The sequence below is a fragment of the Mirounga leonina genome, unplaced genomic scaffold, assembly GCF_011800145.1.
Source record: "Mirounga leonina isolate KUSES-001 unplaced genomic scaffold, KU_Mleo_1.0 Mir_128, whole genome shotgun sequence".
Taxonomy (NCBI): Eukaryota; Metazoa; Chordata; class Mammalia; order Carnivora; family Phocidae; genus Mirounga; species Mirounga leonina.
In genome coordinates this window covers 24955197-24974303 of record NW_023270320.1, presented here as the reverse complement: position 1 = coordinate 24974303, position 19107 = coordinate 24955197, and the positions used below count along the sequence as shown (strand labels likewise).

The 19107-nt window shown below is 37.2% G+C and overlaps 1 protein-coding gene across 10 annotated transcripts in view; it reads right to left on the bottom strand.

Annotated features, from left to right (window-relative positions):
* The window catches only part of SORBS2 (sorbin and SH3 domain containing 2), a 181099-nt gene that overhangs the window by 66369 nt on the left and 95623 nt on the right, over positions 1 to 19107 (bottom strand). For 7 of the 10 annotated variants that reach the window (XM_035004220.1, XM_035004221.1, XM_035004222.1 and 4 more), the window contains 3 exons: positions 18453 to 18479; positions 18089 to 18213; positions 3507 to 3645 (listed from right to left, as the gene is read on the bottom strand). In XM_035004220.1, the coding sequence (XP_034860111.1) occupies positions 3507 to 3645; positions 18089 to 18213; positions 18453 to 18479 (291 nt within the window). Of the gene's footprint in view, positions 1 to 3506; positions 3646 to 16621; positions 17547 to 18088; positions 18214 to 18452; positions 18480 to 19107 lie in introns of those variants that run through there. The other 3 variants (XM_035004224.1, XM_035004219.1, XM_035004217.1) reach the window with 2 other exon arrangements.

Genomic DNA, 19107 nt, shown 5'->3' with positions numbered 1-19107 from the left:
GCGGAGACCGTGTGGGGAGATACAATGTATCAGATGCACAAGGAATCATGAATTGAAGGTGCCTCTTGTATATTGATGCCAACTCTAACATAGAATCCATTGCCATCACTATCTCTTTTAACCCGTTTACCTTACATTTGAGCCGTCTATTGTTATTATGCAGGTAGGTACCCAACACAACAATAACAACAAGGTGCTTTTCTGAAGAAGGGTGAAGGAAAGAATAGCATTTGCTGAAAGACGGTGTGACCATGTAACAGCCACTGTGTTAAGAAAGTACATGTATTACCTTGTCTTATCCTTCTAGTGTGTTAGCTCCGTTTTATAGATGAAGAGGCAGAAACTGAGACGTTAATATTATTTTTGTGAAACTCTGACTACTATTTATTAAAAATGCTGAAATGTCCTCTGAGAATAAAAGATATGACTGTCAAGTATACAGCAGCAATTTTATAAAAATAAAAACAAAAATCACATTAAGAAATCTTCACCTCTGAACATATATTTAGATGTGAAAGCTTCCGGATTAAATAAATGATTTTAAATTATTGGTATTGATGTTTATTTAAGTAGTCATGATGGCCATAATATCTTTGCCTTAACCTTAAAATACCAAAACCTATTTCTTGCCCCTTGAGTATAAAAATTGCCCTAGGCATATACATTAGATGCGATTTCTCATGTTCCTATCTTCATGCCATGTTTATTAACTTTTAGTATACTTTCCTAAGAAACAGAGAGGACTTTATGTACTATATATTCCATTTACTCTTAGTTCACAGATATCTATGAAGATCAACATTATTACCACTCATTTTGTACAATTGATAATATGACTTCCTGCTTTTTTACAATAAATTTCAAAATTTTGGTGAGCAAGAATGATTCTTGACATAGGTTGTCTGATCCGGTACTCAAAAAGGTCTCTTTTTATGTGGCTATGGAAAAGTTCTAATGTTTCAGCATTAATGGATTATCTCTCTCTCTCTCTCTTTCTCTTTCTCAAAAGATATGACTGTGTTTTTGTAACAAATTTATATAAAACTTCATAAGTAAGATTTTAAAAAGATTTAACTCATCATTATAGGGATAAGTACAGTGAGGATCCCTATAAGCTAAAATCTATAATAACATTTATAACTGCTATCATTATTATTATGGTTATGTTCAATTGAGTTTGCAACAGAAAAGCATTTTCGATCCATTTCTGATGAAGAATGGCCTCATCTGTCATTGTATGTAAAAGCAGTATCTTTTCCATGCAACTCCAGATGAAGACACAATGTGGTATTTGACTCTGATTTCCCACTTAGTCCCCAAAAGGAATTGAGTTGGGAACTATGATGGTGGTATTTTTACTAAACATCAAATATTTTTTGAGTACCTCATATGTGCAAAATCCCAGCTCAAGCAAACAGTATTAACTCTGTCTTCACATACGGTTCACAAGATTCAGTGAATTTATAGCTTACATAATACAAGTTTAGCCTTTTATTTCATTTGTCTTTTATAGGTCTACTTACTCTCATTTTTGTAGTCTTTTGGCTTCAATGCAATATAAAGTTTCTTTAAGGCAGGATAGATTTGTATATTCTCCTCAGGACCTATCTCAGCACTTGGCCGATTGGAATCTGTTCGACTGTGTTTATAGAGGGAATTTCTTTCCATGTAGTACGGTTTGTATGTGAATCTACCCATTGATATGTTCTAATATGAAAGCCTGTCTGCATTCAAGTATTTATATATTTTGTTTCTTGGGGTGGAAGGAACAAAGTTGTGTTTATTAAGACAGGTAATGAGCACAGAGAGTCAGACTCCGATAATAATTATTTGGGAAAACATTACGACCTAGAATAACTTGTAGTTTTACTATAGATGTGTGATAATGCATAGCTCTGTAAAAAAAAATCTAGGTATAATGGACTCCCGTCATAATCCTGCACTATGGACTGATTGTTTAAAACAGAGCAACATCTTGGCACAAAGGCATTCTACTTTCTTATGCTCTAAAAGGACATCATTGTAAGAGTCCCAGATGATCCCCAGGAGCAGCATCAGAGAAGGCACAAGTGTATTTAGACTTTTCTTTAATGAGTCTCAGGGCTTCTTGTAAGTGTTAGAGAGGTTCGGTTGACTACAGAAGCTGAGATCTGCAATGTACACGCTGAATGTTCCTGGGTAAGCTGATGGCATCACGTCTTTCAACAAACTGTTGGGGACGATGCTGCTTGCTGTTAATGAGGAAATGGGAGTGAAAGTCCTGTGTTCTACGTTCTTTCTGTTGCTTGTTGGTGGTGGCCAGAGCATCAGTCCTCTCCTGATTTTCTGAGAGGAGTGTAGCTGGCTCACTTTCCACCACCTTCCTCCCTGCTGTCTGGAAGCCTTCCAGTCGCTCAACATCATGGAAACTTTCTCAGCTTGAATTCGGATGATGGTTTGATTTGGTTTGATTTAGTGTTTGCGGTTTTTTTTTTTTTTTAAACATTTTTAAAAACTAAGAAATACATTATTTTCTAAACAGTCCTATTATATTTTGCCACATAAAAATGTTTGTCATTATATGGTACAAGTTCTCATCCAGGAGGTTTCAAAGAGGTCACAAGCCCTATGAAATTATATGCTTACAATTTTTTATGAATGTTCAAATATTCATTTTTTTTTTTCTGGAGGAGAAATCCCTTTCATCAAATTCTTAAATTTTCAAAGGATTAAGAACTCTCTATAAAAATCAGGGATCATTCTTTAAAGGAACTGCTATCCCTGACTGATGATGGTCTTCTGGTCTCAGTTTGAAGAGTAGTTTCCCACTTTCTGAGGCAGTGGTTTACTGTTTACTGTTTGGTGAGGCAGCCTGTCCCCTTGTTAGACTGTTTTAAGTGTTTTTTTTTTTTTTTTAAAGATTTTATTTACTTATTTGACAGAGAGAGAGAGACAGTGAGAGAGGGAACATGAGCAGGGGGAGTGGGACAGGGAGAAGCAGACTTCCCACGGAGCAGGGTGCCCAATGTGGGACTCAATCCCAGGACCCTGGGATCATGACCTGAGCCAAAGGCAGACGTTTAACAACTGAGCCACTCAGGCATCCCGACTGTTTTAACTGTTAACAATTCTTTACATATACCAAGACCATTTTCTACAATGAAAGCTTTTCCACAAAAAGGCTGTGTTGAACATGGAGGTATTTGCCATCCGTGGAAATGTGCTACGTGAATGTTCTGGTCATGTGAACTCTCCTACCCAACTGGCCACTTTTTTCTTTCTCCCCCAAACACTTAATAGCCTCAGAGGTAGATGCAGCCATCATCGTTTTGGGTTTGCTGGATGCCTATTTTCTCCCATGTTGAATCCTCAGCTCTTAGTTCCTCCCCTAGGATAGGGTCATTAAATAGTGGAGTATTGAATGTTTCTTCCTCCCTTTTTGAAAAATTACTCTGGGTCTCTTCCCATGTGGTTTGTACTTGCTATATTGAAATTGTCATGGAAATCACGACTATCAAATGACTCACCAAGTGAGCGGCCATGCTGCATGATAATGCTTGAATTGAGCGAGCCTGGGAGAGAGTAAGCTGAAGGGGAAAACGGCCTTTGATAGTAACTCATTGGACTCACAGCACCTCCAGAGTTTCCATTCACTGTTATCTGGCTCTGAGAAAAGAGCAAAGACATCCTGTTACAGCACATAGTCCTCTGTAAACATCATTCCTTTACATGACAATAAGAGACTTCACTCACATGACAGTCATCAGCTGTCAAATGTTTATTTACTTTGAAAACTGATGTCTAGAGGGAGAGGGTACATTTTTTCGATGTCCTCTCTGTCTTCCTTCATTTCTGAAATCACTGTCTTACATGTCAGAGGGCACAGGAGGTAATTAGGAAGAATAGAAGCAGCTGACATGGCACTCTGCCAAGAGAGATGCCAAAAGCATCCGTGGGAGTCAGCATAAAATAAACGTGGAGGGTGAATTTGCTTTTATAGTCATGACGAGTGGTCAGAAAATTGTCACACTGCTCTGCGTGAGGGATTTGAAAGGAATCTTCTTGGATAGGAAGAAGGGCATTGGTTCTCAGATTTAGGGCTATCTTCTAGTGAATGGATGTTTCTAGGCGAGGTGATAACATAAGGAACACAACTGTTTGGATTTATATATCATGAAGCAGTCTATTCTAGAAGAATCAAGCTTTTCTGATAAACCACTGGCTTCTCCCTATTCCAATCTCATTTAGCGCTTTATGGGTCTCTTTTTGGTTTCTTAATAATTTATTGTTTTGATTGCTTTATATCTGAGTATTCTATATCCCCAGTGATATCTCAAGATACTTGTTGGAGAGTCATATATCTGCTTCTATGCATTCAACCTGGGCTAATAACATAGCAGATATTCAATAGATATATATTGTAATTGAAATGGATCAACTGAGTTCATAAGAGGTTGAGCTCACCACTGTTAAGGATGCCCCTCTATCCACAACACAGCACCCAGCGTGGTAGAGATTACATAATGCATGGGAATGAGACAAAACATTAGTGAAAGCATTTAGTTAAAATACCTTACAGCTGAATACACACAAACACACATATGCACATAGAAAAAGAACCATCATTTGTGAACTTTTCCTCCTTATTTTAAAACAGATTAAACTTCTAAAATACAGGCCTGAAATGTAGGTAGTCAATTAATTGCATATTTCCATGATTTTTCACTTTAAAGCAGGTGTTTTGAAATGACCAAGAGTTAATCTAATTTCACTGTCTTGTAGCCATATCACATCTGTCCTACAGTCAATCAACATTCCATTATAATGATGGTGCTTGCTGATGACGTACTTCTCTAAGCTGTTCCAGAAACCACTCTCCTGACAGAAGCCACCATATCCTATAGGTCTGCTCCCCGAAGAGCACTGGACATTCAAACGGTGTGAGGTGCTGGCCTACCCCAAATGCTTCAGAGCCTGTCTGTAACTTTGACGGATTATTTGAGAATATTTTTCCCACCTTGCCCAAATCAGTTTGGTTGTTCTGTGTAAATATAATTCCAATCCTATTGTTATAAGGTGTTACAGTGAGTGTTTAAAAGCAGGAGAATTCTTGTTAAAAACCATCATGTTACTTGGTTACTGAACTTAGGAAAATTGCCTTGAATCCTATTTTGATGGTTTCAGTAACATTGATTATGGGTAAAAAAATAAATCCTGCAGATAGACTTAGGCTTTCATCCTGTTAAACCAACTAAGGGTTTACTAATGAAATAATACCCTTAGAATTTTAAGAAAATAATTTATTGTTAGAGTGAAATAATTATTAGGAAAATCATCTCTTGGAGAACCTAGGCGCAATTTCAATTGTAACTTGAAACTAAGTTCAGTTACAGTTAGCTCTTGTTCTGCCCACAGGACTATACGTATGCCTCTCAGGCTCCTGAAGAGTCTTGAAAACAGCAAATTGAATCGGTTGGTGCATAAATTGATATATCATCACTGTTCTGTACCTTTCGCTAAAGGCCCTACCATTCTTTAAAGTTTTAAAAATGAAGAACTATTGAAAACACAGGAGAACATGAGGAGAGGCCCAGGCCTGCTGAGCTCCTGGCTGTGGTGATAGGGGGTGGGGTGTCCCTTGCCAAGTGAGTTTTTTTTCTGTAGCCCAGTCACTAACTGGAACATTTCACAGCAAAGTTTTATATCCAGGCTTTGAATGAATATGAAATCCCATGTAAAGTATTGTTAAGTATTTAAGAAAGATACGAAAAAGTTTTTAGTATCTTTTGTCTTCTATAATTGCAACTTGAAAAACATATGGCTTATAATATTTCTCCCTGCATGAAATTTTCAGGTTTATGACCTTGACACAACATAAAATCTATGTACCATAACTAAAATTTTGTTTATAACAGTGCTTATTTCAAACTGCATTATGAAATCAATTTTAGAAAAAAATTCCTTTTTTTTTTTGCCTAGAGTTATGTAACTTTCAAAATGAAGCCATTATCTATACATTACATGTGACTGAAAATCTGTACTTTAAAATTTCAAAGCATTTTAGTCATTTGTGAATCATTTATTAGGGACAGCTTGTCATAAAGACATATTTAAAGGATGTCCTATGTATAGGAAGTATTTCTATATTGCTCTAAGTGGAAAATACATTATTGATATATAAAACCATAAACGAATTCACAAATTTCTATGCCAGAATGGCTCAGGAAAAATAATTCCAAAAAATCAGAGGTCTAAATTTCTGCATTGTAGACTAAGAGTATCTACATCATTCATCCCTGTAAGACAGCTAGGTTCAAAAGATGTAGCTGTTAATGAGAGAGAAGCAAGAATAAGCATCATGCGGGCAGCAATTGTGTATGTGAGAAACAAGGATACATGAGCTATTCACACAGAACACATTCGTATGAATCTCAGAGGTAAACTGTTATCTACCGGGATTTAATACTGGGTTAAAATTTGTGAAAAATTTTAGACTTTCCCTATAATCTAATCATAATAATATTTTATATATACACTTATCTAAATTTCTGAGACAATTTCTTTTTTTTAAAGATTAAAAATATTATCAAGGCAAATCACTATACAACTCATTAACTAGAGCAACACAGTATAAATATAAATGACTCTAAAATGAGTAAGGAGAATATAGTTGATTTTTTCATCTCAGAGTAGGTTTATGAGGATGACTGTAAAGGATTTTCTGGAAGGACAGACTGTATGGAGTTGGTTTAGATATAATTTACACTTATGTGAATAAAAATGCTTGGCAGCAAAATGAGATGGCAGACAAGAAATCAATCAGTCCTTGTGTTTGTCCCATGGAGATCTGTTTAAAAAGTGATGGAGGTGAAAGAAGGAAGAATAATTTGATGCATGACAGCAGTGGTGGTTATGGGGGTGCCATCTGTCATGGCAGACCTCTGACCCACAGTTGGGGAAGGTCCCAGAATGGTCAGGGGTGTCACGAGTCAGCCACCTGAGCTCATCTGGGGTGGCAGGGGAAGACTCCCTGAGAGAGCCTGAGGTATGACTGTGGGTCAGGAGGTCAGGAGCAAGGAGAAGGGGTTTATAAAAAGCAGTGTGAGAGGGTCAGCGGTGGGGGGGTTTGTTTGTGCAGGTGTGAAGGCCCCAAATCAGCAGGTGGTGGCGGCGTCAGTGACCTTGGCTGGAACCACTGTTGGGTAAAGTGGTTGAGTTAAAAAGCACCACAGAAGGAAGGCATGAAGGAGAAGCTTCTGGTGTGGTTTGTGTGTCTGTGAAGCATTTACCTCCAGCACACTGGCAGCTAAGTTCTGGTTTCCAGGCTGAGTTTGAGGGAAGAGTCAAAGAGATATACATTATCCAGTTAATAAAAACATCTCTTTTTGCAATGTGTCAGAGAAGGCTTTATTCAGCTTTATCATCAGCTCTATTTGCAAGACCTTTAAGGAATACATTCAAAGGATTAGGTGTCAGCACACAGTACAGAACAAGCATGGAAATATGAAGAAAATGAATCCGGTGAGTGTTTTTGGAAATAAGACCAGTTTTCACACGGCACTGCATTGTAATGTTGAGTGGGAGCTTTGAGAGTGTTGGCATAATGGAACTTTTCCCTCAGAAGTTTTGTGTTTGGTACCTGTGACGGCAAAATAATACCAGGTTGTCTATTGGTTGGAGAATTCGTTTCCTTTCAGTAGAAAAATCTTATAGCAGATTTATCCTTACTGACTCCCCCACCCTGGAAATTGTCCCCTGAATATAAAACAGGTTGTCTCATCTTTTTTCTGACTTACAGATATAAAGAATGATGAACCAAAAGTGATTAAGTGGAAAGGGAATTTTGTTTCCTTTCCACTCAGTGAATCTCTTTTTTGATTTCACTATAAGATACTAAGAGAATTGAACTTTAAAATAACCGAGCAGTGCAAATAGAGCTACCTGTGTATCAAAATGAAGTGGACACAAAAATCAGCCCCTGATGATGGTTAGAAGGTACCCCAGTTGGTTAGAGCTGCTGTTGGTTTTAAGTCTAGGTAAAGGAGAAAGAAACTGGAGAAACAAAAGGTTTAATACCTCCAAGGCTATATAACTCAAGAGGCTAAACATGGTGGAGGGGTTGTCCGTGAAAGGAAGAGAGTGGATGGCCCATTACAGGTTGTGTAACTATCCCTTTGTACCATTGTGATGTCTATCCACACAGTCAACTATGATTATAAGCATCACCCTCATCATGAGTAAAGGAAACTCTGAAGCAAAAATTTTTTTCTCAACTCCTCCCTACCCCCATCAAAAGAGGGTTTTTTTTTTTTTTTTTGAGTGTTTGATGTAGTGCAAGTTGTAAGACCAATAGCCAGAACTATTCTAGGGCATTAATACAAGGATGGGGAATGAATTAAAGAAAACTGTATGTACTTAGAAATCTTGCCTCGTAAAGGTTTAAATGGTACTATTTGGTGTTCTTGGCCAGCCATCATTTTAATAACAGTTGATGTCACAGAGGCTATTGATCTCATAAAAAGTCATAATTAATTCTTTTTCTCAGACTTTTAATTGAATACTTAAAATCAAATATATCTCTTTCTCTTAGTCATAGCTGCCTTAAAAAAATCTCATGAAAACTATTGATTCTTCTCTTAGGAAAAATACACAAATTCATGTATACATAAAATTCTGCATAAACTTAATCATAAACTTAACTTTTTTTTTCACAAGTCCATCTTTATTGAAAACTGCAGTATTAATACATAACAATTCTTGTTACAATAAACGTGCCTTTAAGAATTTTAAATCTGAGCTCATCTACTCATCAGATTGCATAAAAAATTAAAATAGTATGAATTTACACATAATGGAACTGGCTCAGGATGGATGTTCCATTCCTTTGTATTGATGGACACCGTAAGTTCAATGCAGAGGTGAGGGATGCCTTTAACACTGGAAGACAATGCTGACTTAAGCTTAAAAAAAGTACCAAGAGAACGGTCTAAAAAAAGTATTTAAAAATCATTAAAAAAAAAAAAAAGGAACCATTTCCTAGTCAGTCACAGCCCATGTGGCTCCTTGGGGCTTCTCCTCCATCACAGCAACCCTGCCAGGAGTGCAACAGAGCCTATTTTACTGACCACTAGTCTGCACGAGGACCCGTGGGAGACTGACAAGGCTCAGGAGGCCCAAACGAGAGACACCTGTCATCTCCAAAACACCAGCCCTGGGAGCAAAGGTCTCCTGAAGCCCTCTGCAGGCTTCCTGAACAGACACCTGCCTCTCCTCTGTCTCCCTGTCCCAAGTAAATAAACTTTAGTCCTGGGGATTCAAATAAGGTTATCCCTAGGGGGTTTTCTGTTCTTCAAATGAATGGGGGGTGGGGGGGCTGCATGCTAGGGGTGGGGGGAGGAGACAAATCGTGGTTCGTGGATACTGGAAAGCACGTTCTTTATCTAAGGAGTTAAGAAACCCTGGGTAAAAAGACAGATTTCCTTATCCTATTTTTATTTAATAAGATGGTTGTTGTGCTGAAACACACTTATTAAAAGTGATATTCTTGTACTGTATACAGTTTTAAAATCTCTAGAATTAACTGACAGAGATCTTCAAGTTAGCCAGAACTTAAAATGTTCTAGTAGGAAGGCATCCACATTATTAGTAAATTTTTATAATGAAGTAAAACTGTATTATTACGAAGTAAAACTATAATATTATGAAACTATAACAATTATAATTGAAGATGTTAGAATCTTGCTAGAGGTCCAAATGCAATTCAGTATAAAGCTGTCTTGGGTGAGGATAGCGTCCATGGAATTTCTTATAATAATGCAGTCTCACTAAAGAGTTTTCCATATAACATGAGTCTCTTTAGTTTTGCTTATGTAAAGTGGAAATTTTGTTAAGCAATATAAATCATGCCAAAGGATTTGAGTTACATGCTCAAAGACGTTTTTTCCCTTCAAAATTAAAAGGAAAATCTAATGACTGTAACCCTCAGTGGATTGGCTTCTCTGTATGCATCCTTTTGGAGTTGTTACATGTCAAACACTAAAGCCTATCCTCTAAAACCACCATTGTCATGGGTAATATGATCAATTTGGTTTATAGCATCGTGTGTCAGAATGGTTTTTACCCATTCATTGGTTCTTCCAAAAGAGTGCAGAACTATTTCACTTTTTGAACTTCTCTCACTATCTCCTGATATGTTCACAATTTTGAGTCTTAATATATGTGTGTGTACCAGATGAAATAACACTCGGTGAGTCATACCACACTTCAACTGCTGTAGACGAAACTAAAAAAATCAACTCTATAGGCTACCTACACAAAATCTCCTCGTTAATGAAATTCTCTCTCAGATATAGCAGGAGAGAAAACTACATTATATGTGTTTCTCTGAGGAAAATGTGATGAGTAAGAGCAAGAGCCTGAAAAGAGGAGAGGAAATATGTTACTAATCTGGATTATTTAGAGTAGGGAAAATTAACTTAAAACAAGAGTAGTTTTTTTTCTCCTACGGAATTTGGTGGCAGACAGATGACTGCAGAAAATCATCTTAGTTGTTTTGTGTCTTCATCTTTCAAGACATGTAAGGTTAAGGTGTTTGACTATAGGCCAAGGCTCACCAACTTTTGTTGGTATACGTTCCTTTTTACTTTCTCCAGTTGTTAATCTGTTAGGGAGGGAGGAGCTTGAAACATCAGTTTGTTGCTGCCTGGTTTCTACAAAAGAAAGGGACAGCACTTAAACCCCAAGACACTTAATATTCTAAGAGAGAGCATTCAGTTATTCAGAATAGCATTGAACATCTTGGTCCAAATGAATTCAACCCAGAATGCTAAGGGGAAGCTGTTGATGAAAGAGATCACTAACTCTAGGTTGGGTTCCTTGAGGAATTAAGGAACAAGGAGATGCAGGAAGGATGAGTGTCAACAGTGGAAAGATGTATTGGTGGTGTGTAGGCCTAGCCAACTCAAATTCCTACCCTGGGCTAGGAATGTACTCAGAATGTGCAGATCGAGCCAGGCATTAGATAAGAAGGAATGGTGGGGCCATGGTGGCATGGAGAAGGCATGTTCCTCCTTAAAGCCACCAAATTAAAAATAAAATGAACTCAGTAGCAAGCAAACAAAATATATCTATAATTGCAAGTCCTCTGTGGTACTCGGAGAATATGATTTTGAATCATGGGAAGGTGTCATATTTTAAGAACGGTGCCAGAAGATGGGGTTCAAGAGTCAAGTTATATCAGAAAACAGAGGCAATGGAAGCTACTGGTGGACCTGTGGGTCTGGAGTCGGACAGATGGGGCAGGTCCTGTCACCTCCCTCGGCCTCAGCTTCCTCATGTGTAAAATGTGGACATTAATAAAACCCATCTCCTAAAGCTCATAAAAATTAGGTGTGGAAATGTAAGTACTTAGTCCAGTGTCTGGTGTGTTGTCATAGCTCTCAATAAATGAGTCATTTTTTAAAAAAAAACTGAAATGCTTGGAAGGCACAGGAATGCTTTGCACAAAGCAAAGAGCAGGGTAGAGAGAACAAAAATATGAAACTGTCATGTAGAAAAGGGAGAGAACTTCACCTCTTTTGCTCTGGGGGAAGAATATGCAGAAGTTAGGGCAGATTATGACTCAATATTATAAATACTTTCTCATAATTAGACCCTACAATGGCTTGAGCTTTGCAGAGCTGCCTCTTAAAGTAACTGAGCTCTCCATGCCTAAGTGTATTCAAGAAGTCACGCACATTCATTGGTTTGGAGGTGTTGTGGAGGAGATCCTTGGTGATTTCTAAATTCATATCAGGCTCCAAAATATGCTCCACTGTTCAATCCCTCAAATATTCACATGACATACATTAGTCAGATGAAGCAATTGCCCGAGACCTGATCAACTAATAGCAAAGCAGACCAATGAAGAAGAAGTTGTGGGACATTGGTTGGCCGACCTGATGGCATACCTGAATGATCTGGGCTGGTATTGATGGGATTGGTCTAGAAAGCTCACTCTATATTCTACACCTTTCCTATCATTCCACACTGTTGACATTTGTTCATGATTCTGCTTTCTGTAACTTATCCATCTCGATCCCATGGAGCAAAAGAGATGACTTCTCTTCTTCTTCTTCTTCTACATGACAATGAGACAAATTCTCCTCTGAGTCCTCGATATATGTGCTGCAGCAGCTGTGAAAGTAAGGCTTTGGCAAATGATTGATTATGTTATTTCATAATAGAAGGGTCGAGTTTATCTTCCTGAAGCAAAGGGCACAGCGTTCACAAATGCCAGGGAAAATGTTCAGGGTGTCGCTTTTGCTGTCTTTTCAAAGCTTCTGGCTTCAACCTTCACTTATCTGACATTGAAGAACAATGTGACGTTTTTAGCAACAGGATATCTGTTCCCACAGTAACAGAAGGGGAACACACCTCATTTTGTGTTCTCGCTATTCATAACTTTGTAAGAAGAAAACTGAAACATATAAAGTTTATAAAGCAGTATGTTATCAAATACAGAGAGAATCAAAATGCCTAAAAGTAGGTTGCTGTTTTCTTCTTAAACCCATGGTCAGACTTTAATAAAAACAACAACAACAAAAAAGTAAATGAAACTGGTAGGACGCTGAAGTTTCCTTTTCAGTTCTCAGTGCAGAGAGTTTTTGTTTATAGTAGAGCCTATATTGGGCTGATTACAGCTCTCAGTGTTTAATGAGAGGTCTTGCCAAGAATGTGGAATGTAAGTGTTTAAAATGAAAAGGTCACCATTATGAAAGGCCATTACATGGAAAATGAGACTTAAAAATGACATATATCAGAATAGGCAAGATGTGGAAACAACTTGGATCGGTAGGTGAATGGATAAAGAAAATGTGAATAGATAAAGAAAATGTGGTTAAAATGCCCCAGCATACTTCAGCTCTAAATGTGGTTTCTAAATAACAGTGGAATGTTATTCAGTCTTAAGAAAGAAATCTTGTCACATGGATGATCCTTGAGGACATTATGCTCGGTGAAATAGCCAGTCACAGAAGGACAATTATTGCATGATCTGAATTACATGAGGTATCTAAAATAGTCAAACTCAGAGAAACAGAGAGTAGAATGCTGGTTCCCAGGGGCAGGGGTGCGGTGGGAAGATGGATTGCTGTTGAACAGGTATAAAATTTCAGTTATGCCAGATGAATAAGTCCTGGAGACCTGCCCTACAACATTGTGACTGTAGTTAACGATACCGTATTGTACATTTTAAAATTTGTTAAAAGGGTAGATCTCATGTTAAATATTCTTACTACAAAAAAAAAAAAAGTCAAAACTACAACAGTGTTAGGCCACCTTTTGAAAAAGTGCTATAAAAGACAACACACTGTCATCTTGGAACAAACTGCAGGTCAGATGAAATAAACTTTAATCCACTCATAAAAAACGTATTGTTGAAAACAATATATTTCCTTTTCCCAATCAGATACAGAGTTTGGAAAAGGGATACTAATTTATTTTTTATTTTTTTAAAGATTTATTTATTTGAGAGAGAGAGAGAGCGTGAGCAGGGGTGGGAGCGGGGGCAGAGGTAGAGGGAGAGAGAATCTCAAGGAGAATCCACACTGAGCGCTGAGTTGATCCGGGGCTCAGTATAAGGAACCTGAGATCATGACCTGAGCCAAAACCAAGAGTAGGACGCTTAACCAACTGAGCCATCCAGGTGCCCCAAAAAAGGATATTATTAAAGAAAAGACAACAATGACTACATATTGAGGGATTATTATGTAGCAGGCACTATGCTGAATTCCTTATATACGGTATCTTACCCAAACCTCACTCCAGTGCTGTGACATGAATGCCATTAGTATTCCCATTTTACAGATGAAGGACTGAGACTCAAGGATGTGGAATAAGTGGATGAAAGGGCTTACAATAATCACACCTTGAAAGGCTGACTTTGCAATTGCTCTTCTCCTAGTCTCTCTTAAGCCCGATCTGAGAAAGTCTCTGTCCCCACTACTAAGTCAAGGGTAAGTTAGCAGGGCTCATGGTACACTTGTCCTATCAGCAGTATTTGTGCAGTTAACTGTCCCTTCTCCATACACTTTCCTAGCTGGGCTTTTAGGATACCACATGGTCCTGGATTTCCTCCTTCCTTAGCGTACGCTCCTTTTAGTCTCCTTTGCTGGTTCCTCCTCTTACTATGGCGATGCTCTTGGGTTCAGTTCTCAGGCTTCCTGTTTTCTTTGTACTCACGCCTTGGTGATCTCATTCTGTCTCTTGCCTACAAAAACCATCTATAGGCTGATGGCTTATATCTCCATCCTAGACCCTTCATCTGAATGTCAGACTCCTACATTGGACTTCATACTTGACCTCTCTATGTGGATATCTAATAGACACTTCAAACTAACCATGTCCCAAATGGAACCTCCGATCTTTCTTCAAACCTGCTCTACCCTCAGTTATCCAGTCTCTATAGACAAAGGATGGCAAATTCCGTCCTTCTCAGTTGCAAAGACTCAACAACTTGGAGTCAATCTCAACTCTTCTCTTTCTCTCATGTCCCATATATAGCCAGTCTGTTAGGAAGTTCTCTTTTCTCCATTTTCAAAATACATCCAGAATCCGATTTCTCACCACCTTCATTGCTTCCACTCTGCTTCGAGCCACCATCATTTGTCACTTAAATGGTTGCAAGAGCCACCTGACTGGCTTGCCTACTCTCCTTCTTGCCCTACTATAGTTTGTTCTCAACTGAGTTGCCAGAGTGATTCAGTTAGATGATGAGTCAAAGAACAATGTGGCAGCTCAGAATCTCCCAATGACTCCCATTTTTATTGAGAATAAGAGTTGAAATCCTGCAATGGCTTGCAGGGCTTGCTGTCATCTGGCCTCTGTGGCCTCTGACTTCACCTCTGCTTACTCCACACCTCATTTTCTCCCTCTTCTTCCACTGGCTTCCTTGCTGGTCCTCGAGCAGCCCCAGCATACTTCAGCTCTAAAGCCTTGACACTAGATGCTCTCTCTTGCAGGAATGGGCTTCCCCCTTCAAAGCTATTTTGTCTTCTCAGTGAGGATTCTTTGACTATCCTAAGTAACATGAACTCTGCTCCCCAGATCCCTGCTTAACATTGCTTAGTTATTTTCATAATCTCCTTCTGTTGTAGGTAATCTACTTATGTAAGTTTTTATTAATACTTGCCCCTCCCTGGCAAGATTTTAATTATCAATGGTTTCGAATACAGCTCTGTGACTAGAACAGACTTGACTCATAGTAGATGCCCAATAAATAACTGTTGAATGAAAAAAAAATCTTAATTTTTGGATCATGCTGATTCTCTGGAGATTATGTAATGAAATCAACTATCTCTGGTCAGCATGGATAGCGACAAAACTTCTAAAAAGGAAGTTACCAAACTTAAGTTTTCAAGCATAATAAAACCATTTAGAAGAACCAAACTATGCTAGATGAGTAACCTGAGTTGTTAATGTGGTGGTGTTTGCTCTGACTTCTCCTACCCCTGCTTCCTGGAAGCAGGTGTCCTGGGACACAACTAAGTTTGCTCTCTGACACTGGCAGAACCCTGTCTGTAGTGTCTTGATTTTCCTCCCTACCTCGTGGAATTGTGGAAGTTATTAATAAATATAAATAAGTTGTAACAGTGCCTGAATATAATAAACTCTTAGTATTTGTTAGTTCCTATTACAATTATTGTTGTCATATTTCATAGGGGCTTTCAAAAGATACTACCTTAATTCGAAGAAATTTCTCTAGTGAATTAATTTTGCATATCACAATTAGCTGATGAAGGAGATATTTTAGTAGAGGTGTGAAAACACCCATTTATCTTTTTAATTATCTAAGCTTAAGCTTTCTGCTTTATAGGTGGGGGAAGGGATGGAGTTGAACTGAAATCTGTTTATCCTTAAAGCTTATGCTCTTAAAACTAGGCCATTTTGCAAAAACCAAGAAGAGGAACACATTTCTCTTCTAAATGATGAATAAAGTTCAGCAGAACTACACCATGAGTGAATTTTACATATAGGGAAATAAAAAATTACTTTCTAACTGTCTGGGTATTAAGGATTGATGAAATACTTTCTGCAATAAATTTTAAGAGGTAGAAATTGATCAAGGTTCAGCGAAAATGAATATTGAGCTACAAAGGAATAAATGCTGGTTGAATTAAGATACATGTTTCCTGCCAAAGTGAATTATAACTGTTAATTATTTTAAGAGAATATGTACATGTAAATAAAGTAAATCTAGGTACTCAGAGGTCTGGCATAAAAATATTACTGTAAAACTTAAAAGTACTTTGAATGCTGAAGTGGTTTGCAGAGTCTTAAGTGATAACCAATTCATCAATGACTTCTAATAAATACTTAGAAGGAAAAAATTTTAGAACATGATTTCTGGATAAAAGATCTGTGTGTGTGTATATATATGTATATACACATTGATATATATTACTATTTTTTACATTAAAACATACCTAGAAATTTATTGATTAATTTAGTAGGGTTCTAAATAGGAAGATGAGGAAGATGGTTTCTTTCTCCTTTCCCTTCCTGCTTGGAACTACAAAGCATTAGGTTATATAAGAAGGCCAAACCAAAAGAGTTAGGGTCTCTACTGAACACCTATAAGAAGAGATTGGAAAGTGTAATGTACCACCCGGCAGTCTGAGGACTGAGAGGCCGCAGCAACTGCAGATTTTTGTCTCTCTTGCTGAAGAGGTATCTTTGTAGTCTCTGGAGAAAGCTCAGGTAGCTGTTTGTGGCTTTCAGGATCATGTCCTGAAACGGGGTTTATCTGAATGGAAAGAGATGCTGTGTGTATCTCAGGCACTGGGTTAGGAGGTGGTGAGCAAGGCCTTTTGAGAAATGATGGCACTTCCACAGATTGGGAAAACTGTGGAGTATTAGAGTGGACATGACTTTCTAGATCCTGGTTATGGATTAGTTTCAATGTAGAAATTCTTCGAGTCTGAGAATCTTGCATACTATAGTCCTCTTGTAGAAATGGGGTGCTGATATCAGCATTTGGTAGGGGACCAGTGCTGGCAGCTGGTGGTAGCGGGTTAGTGATTTTTTGTGTATATGACACAGTTGTGTTAGATTCTTCTGAATACACAATTGTCTGGTTGGAGTCATCATTAGAATACATAGTTCCCTCAAGAGGTTTTTTGTTAGTAAAGTACTTTGTACAGGAAGGAGTGTGTGTGTTAGTTACTAATTGGTCTAAAATGTCACCCTTTGTGGGATTGGTTATCAAAGAGCTACAAAAGCTCTCTTTTCTGGGTGGTGGAAAGGGTGCCTGGATTGCCAAAAACATCCGAAGAGAGAAATAATGTTGAAGGAAAAACAGAGAGAAAGTCAAAGTTAGTCATTATAGAAACCATTACCCTTAAAGAAAGTAAAGCAATGTCATACCTTCTTATTATTCTACACATTTTGTTGGCTAGATGAAATGATCATTTTTATTCCATTTAGAATGCATTTTAATTTATTATCAATAGTTGCTCTCCGGGAGAAAAGAGTTTTTATAGAGAATACATTATGAAGTTTGTCTCCATCTATATTCTTGAAAATTATGTTAAAATGAACATGTGTTCTCTTGGCATGTTTTTAGACCTTGAGGTATATGCATATTGTTAGACTTTGAGGTATGGGTACTGTAAATTTAGTCACATTGTTTTGATAACACTTTTCACGTTTGGGGCACAATTTGACTAATATCTCCAACACAGAGTATTATATTTAGTTAATATAATAAGCAGTTGCATAACTCATGTTTATTGAATAAATAACATATTGCTGACCTCATAACTTCGAAGTCCAAAGCATCAGCTAACAGCTTTTTAAGAATTAAAAAATAATTGTAATCATTATGTTAGAAAGTGATCTACCTTTATGAACTGAATTAAAAATAAAAACCCACAAAGCCTGTTTTGAACTTAAAATGTGTCTTCTATGTTGTAAATACAAGGTTGGCAAGGAATACAAATACAAAAGCAAAACATATTAAAGATAAAACATGTATCTAAATATGCACCTGTTACTAGAGAAGAGGCTCTAAAGCGGTAGTCTGATAACCATGCTTTAACATAACACAGTAGACAAGAGTGTGCAGGATTACCTGAGTTGGTGATTTTTTTTCTTGTAAGTTTGGGCGAACGCTTCTAAAACCTTTTGCTGCAAGAGAGGAATATGTAGCATCTCCATTCAGTGTCTCTTGATTTCGATCATTGTAAGATCTCCAAGCTTTTATTAAGGGAAAACAAATTGGATACAAAAATATCTACATTCACTTTTAACATTTTTTTGGTAAAATTTATTTTTATTTCTAAAATTGAAGATTTCTTTTTAGAAATTAAATTTAGTTTAATAGACATAACTGTATATGCAATTGAAGTTTACTACGAGGTCAACAATGTGACTACGGATATGTTAAGAAAAACTCACAACAAATGTAATGATTATTCAGAATAGCTTTTCTGTACCTGAGTCTGGTGACTGAGAATCACGCCCTAAAAGAAAAAGAAATGTTGAAATTAATACTAGCAAACAAGCAATGAACAATCCAGTAAAGATCATTTGGCAAAAAAGCCACATCCACTTTTTTTTTTTTTTTTTTTGCAAACATGATCTCATTTCTAAAACTCTAAGTTAGTCAAATCTACTAAATGGGAGGTTTGTGCACTTATTTTTATTTCAATGAGATTTTCATTCATTAATCATAATATGTAATTAACACATATAACAAACACTGATTTTTTTCCTTCAATAATATTGCAACCATGTAATTCTCCCTTATTATTGCTCAAGCTGCATATATGAATCTTAAAATATCAAATTAAAGGATCAAAAGGTATCTGGTTTGTAAGCAGTGACTGTTTCTTCAAGCATTAAATCAACATCGGATACTTAGCTGTTAGTGCTCTGGTGTTACTAAGCATACTAAACTCCTGTGTTAGATAGTGATCGATTTTTTGTAGTTTGCACTTAATTTTTATACTTTAAGAAAGTGTACTTGTTTCTACCATATTATGTGATATTTTCAAATCATTCTCTACTCTAGACTTTGAGTTTCCTCCTTATTGCCATTTTAAAGTCATTTTGTATTCAAATATGAAAGAGATGTTACAATATATTCCA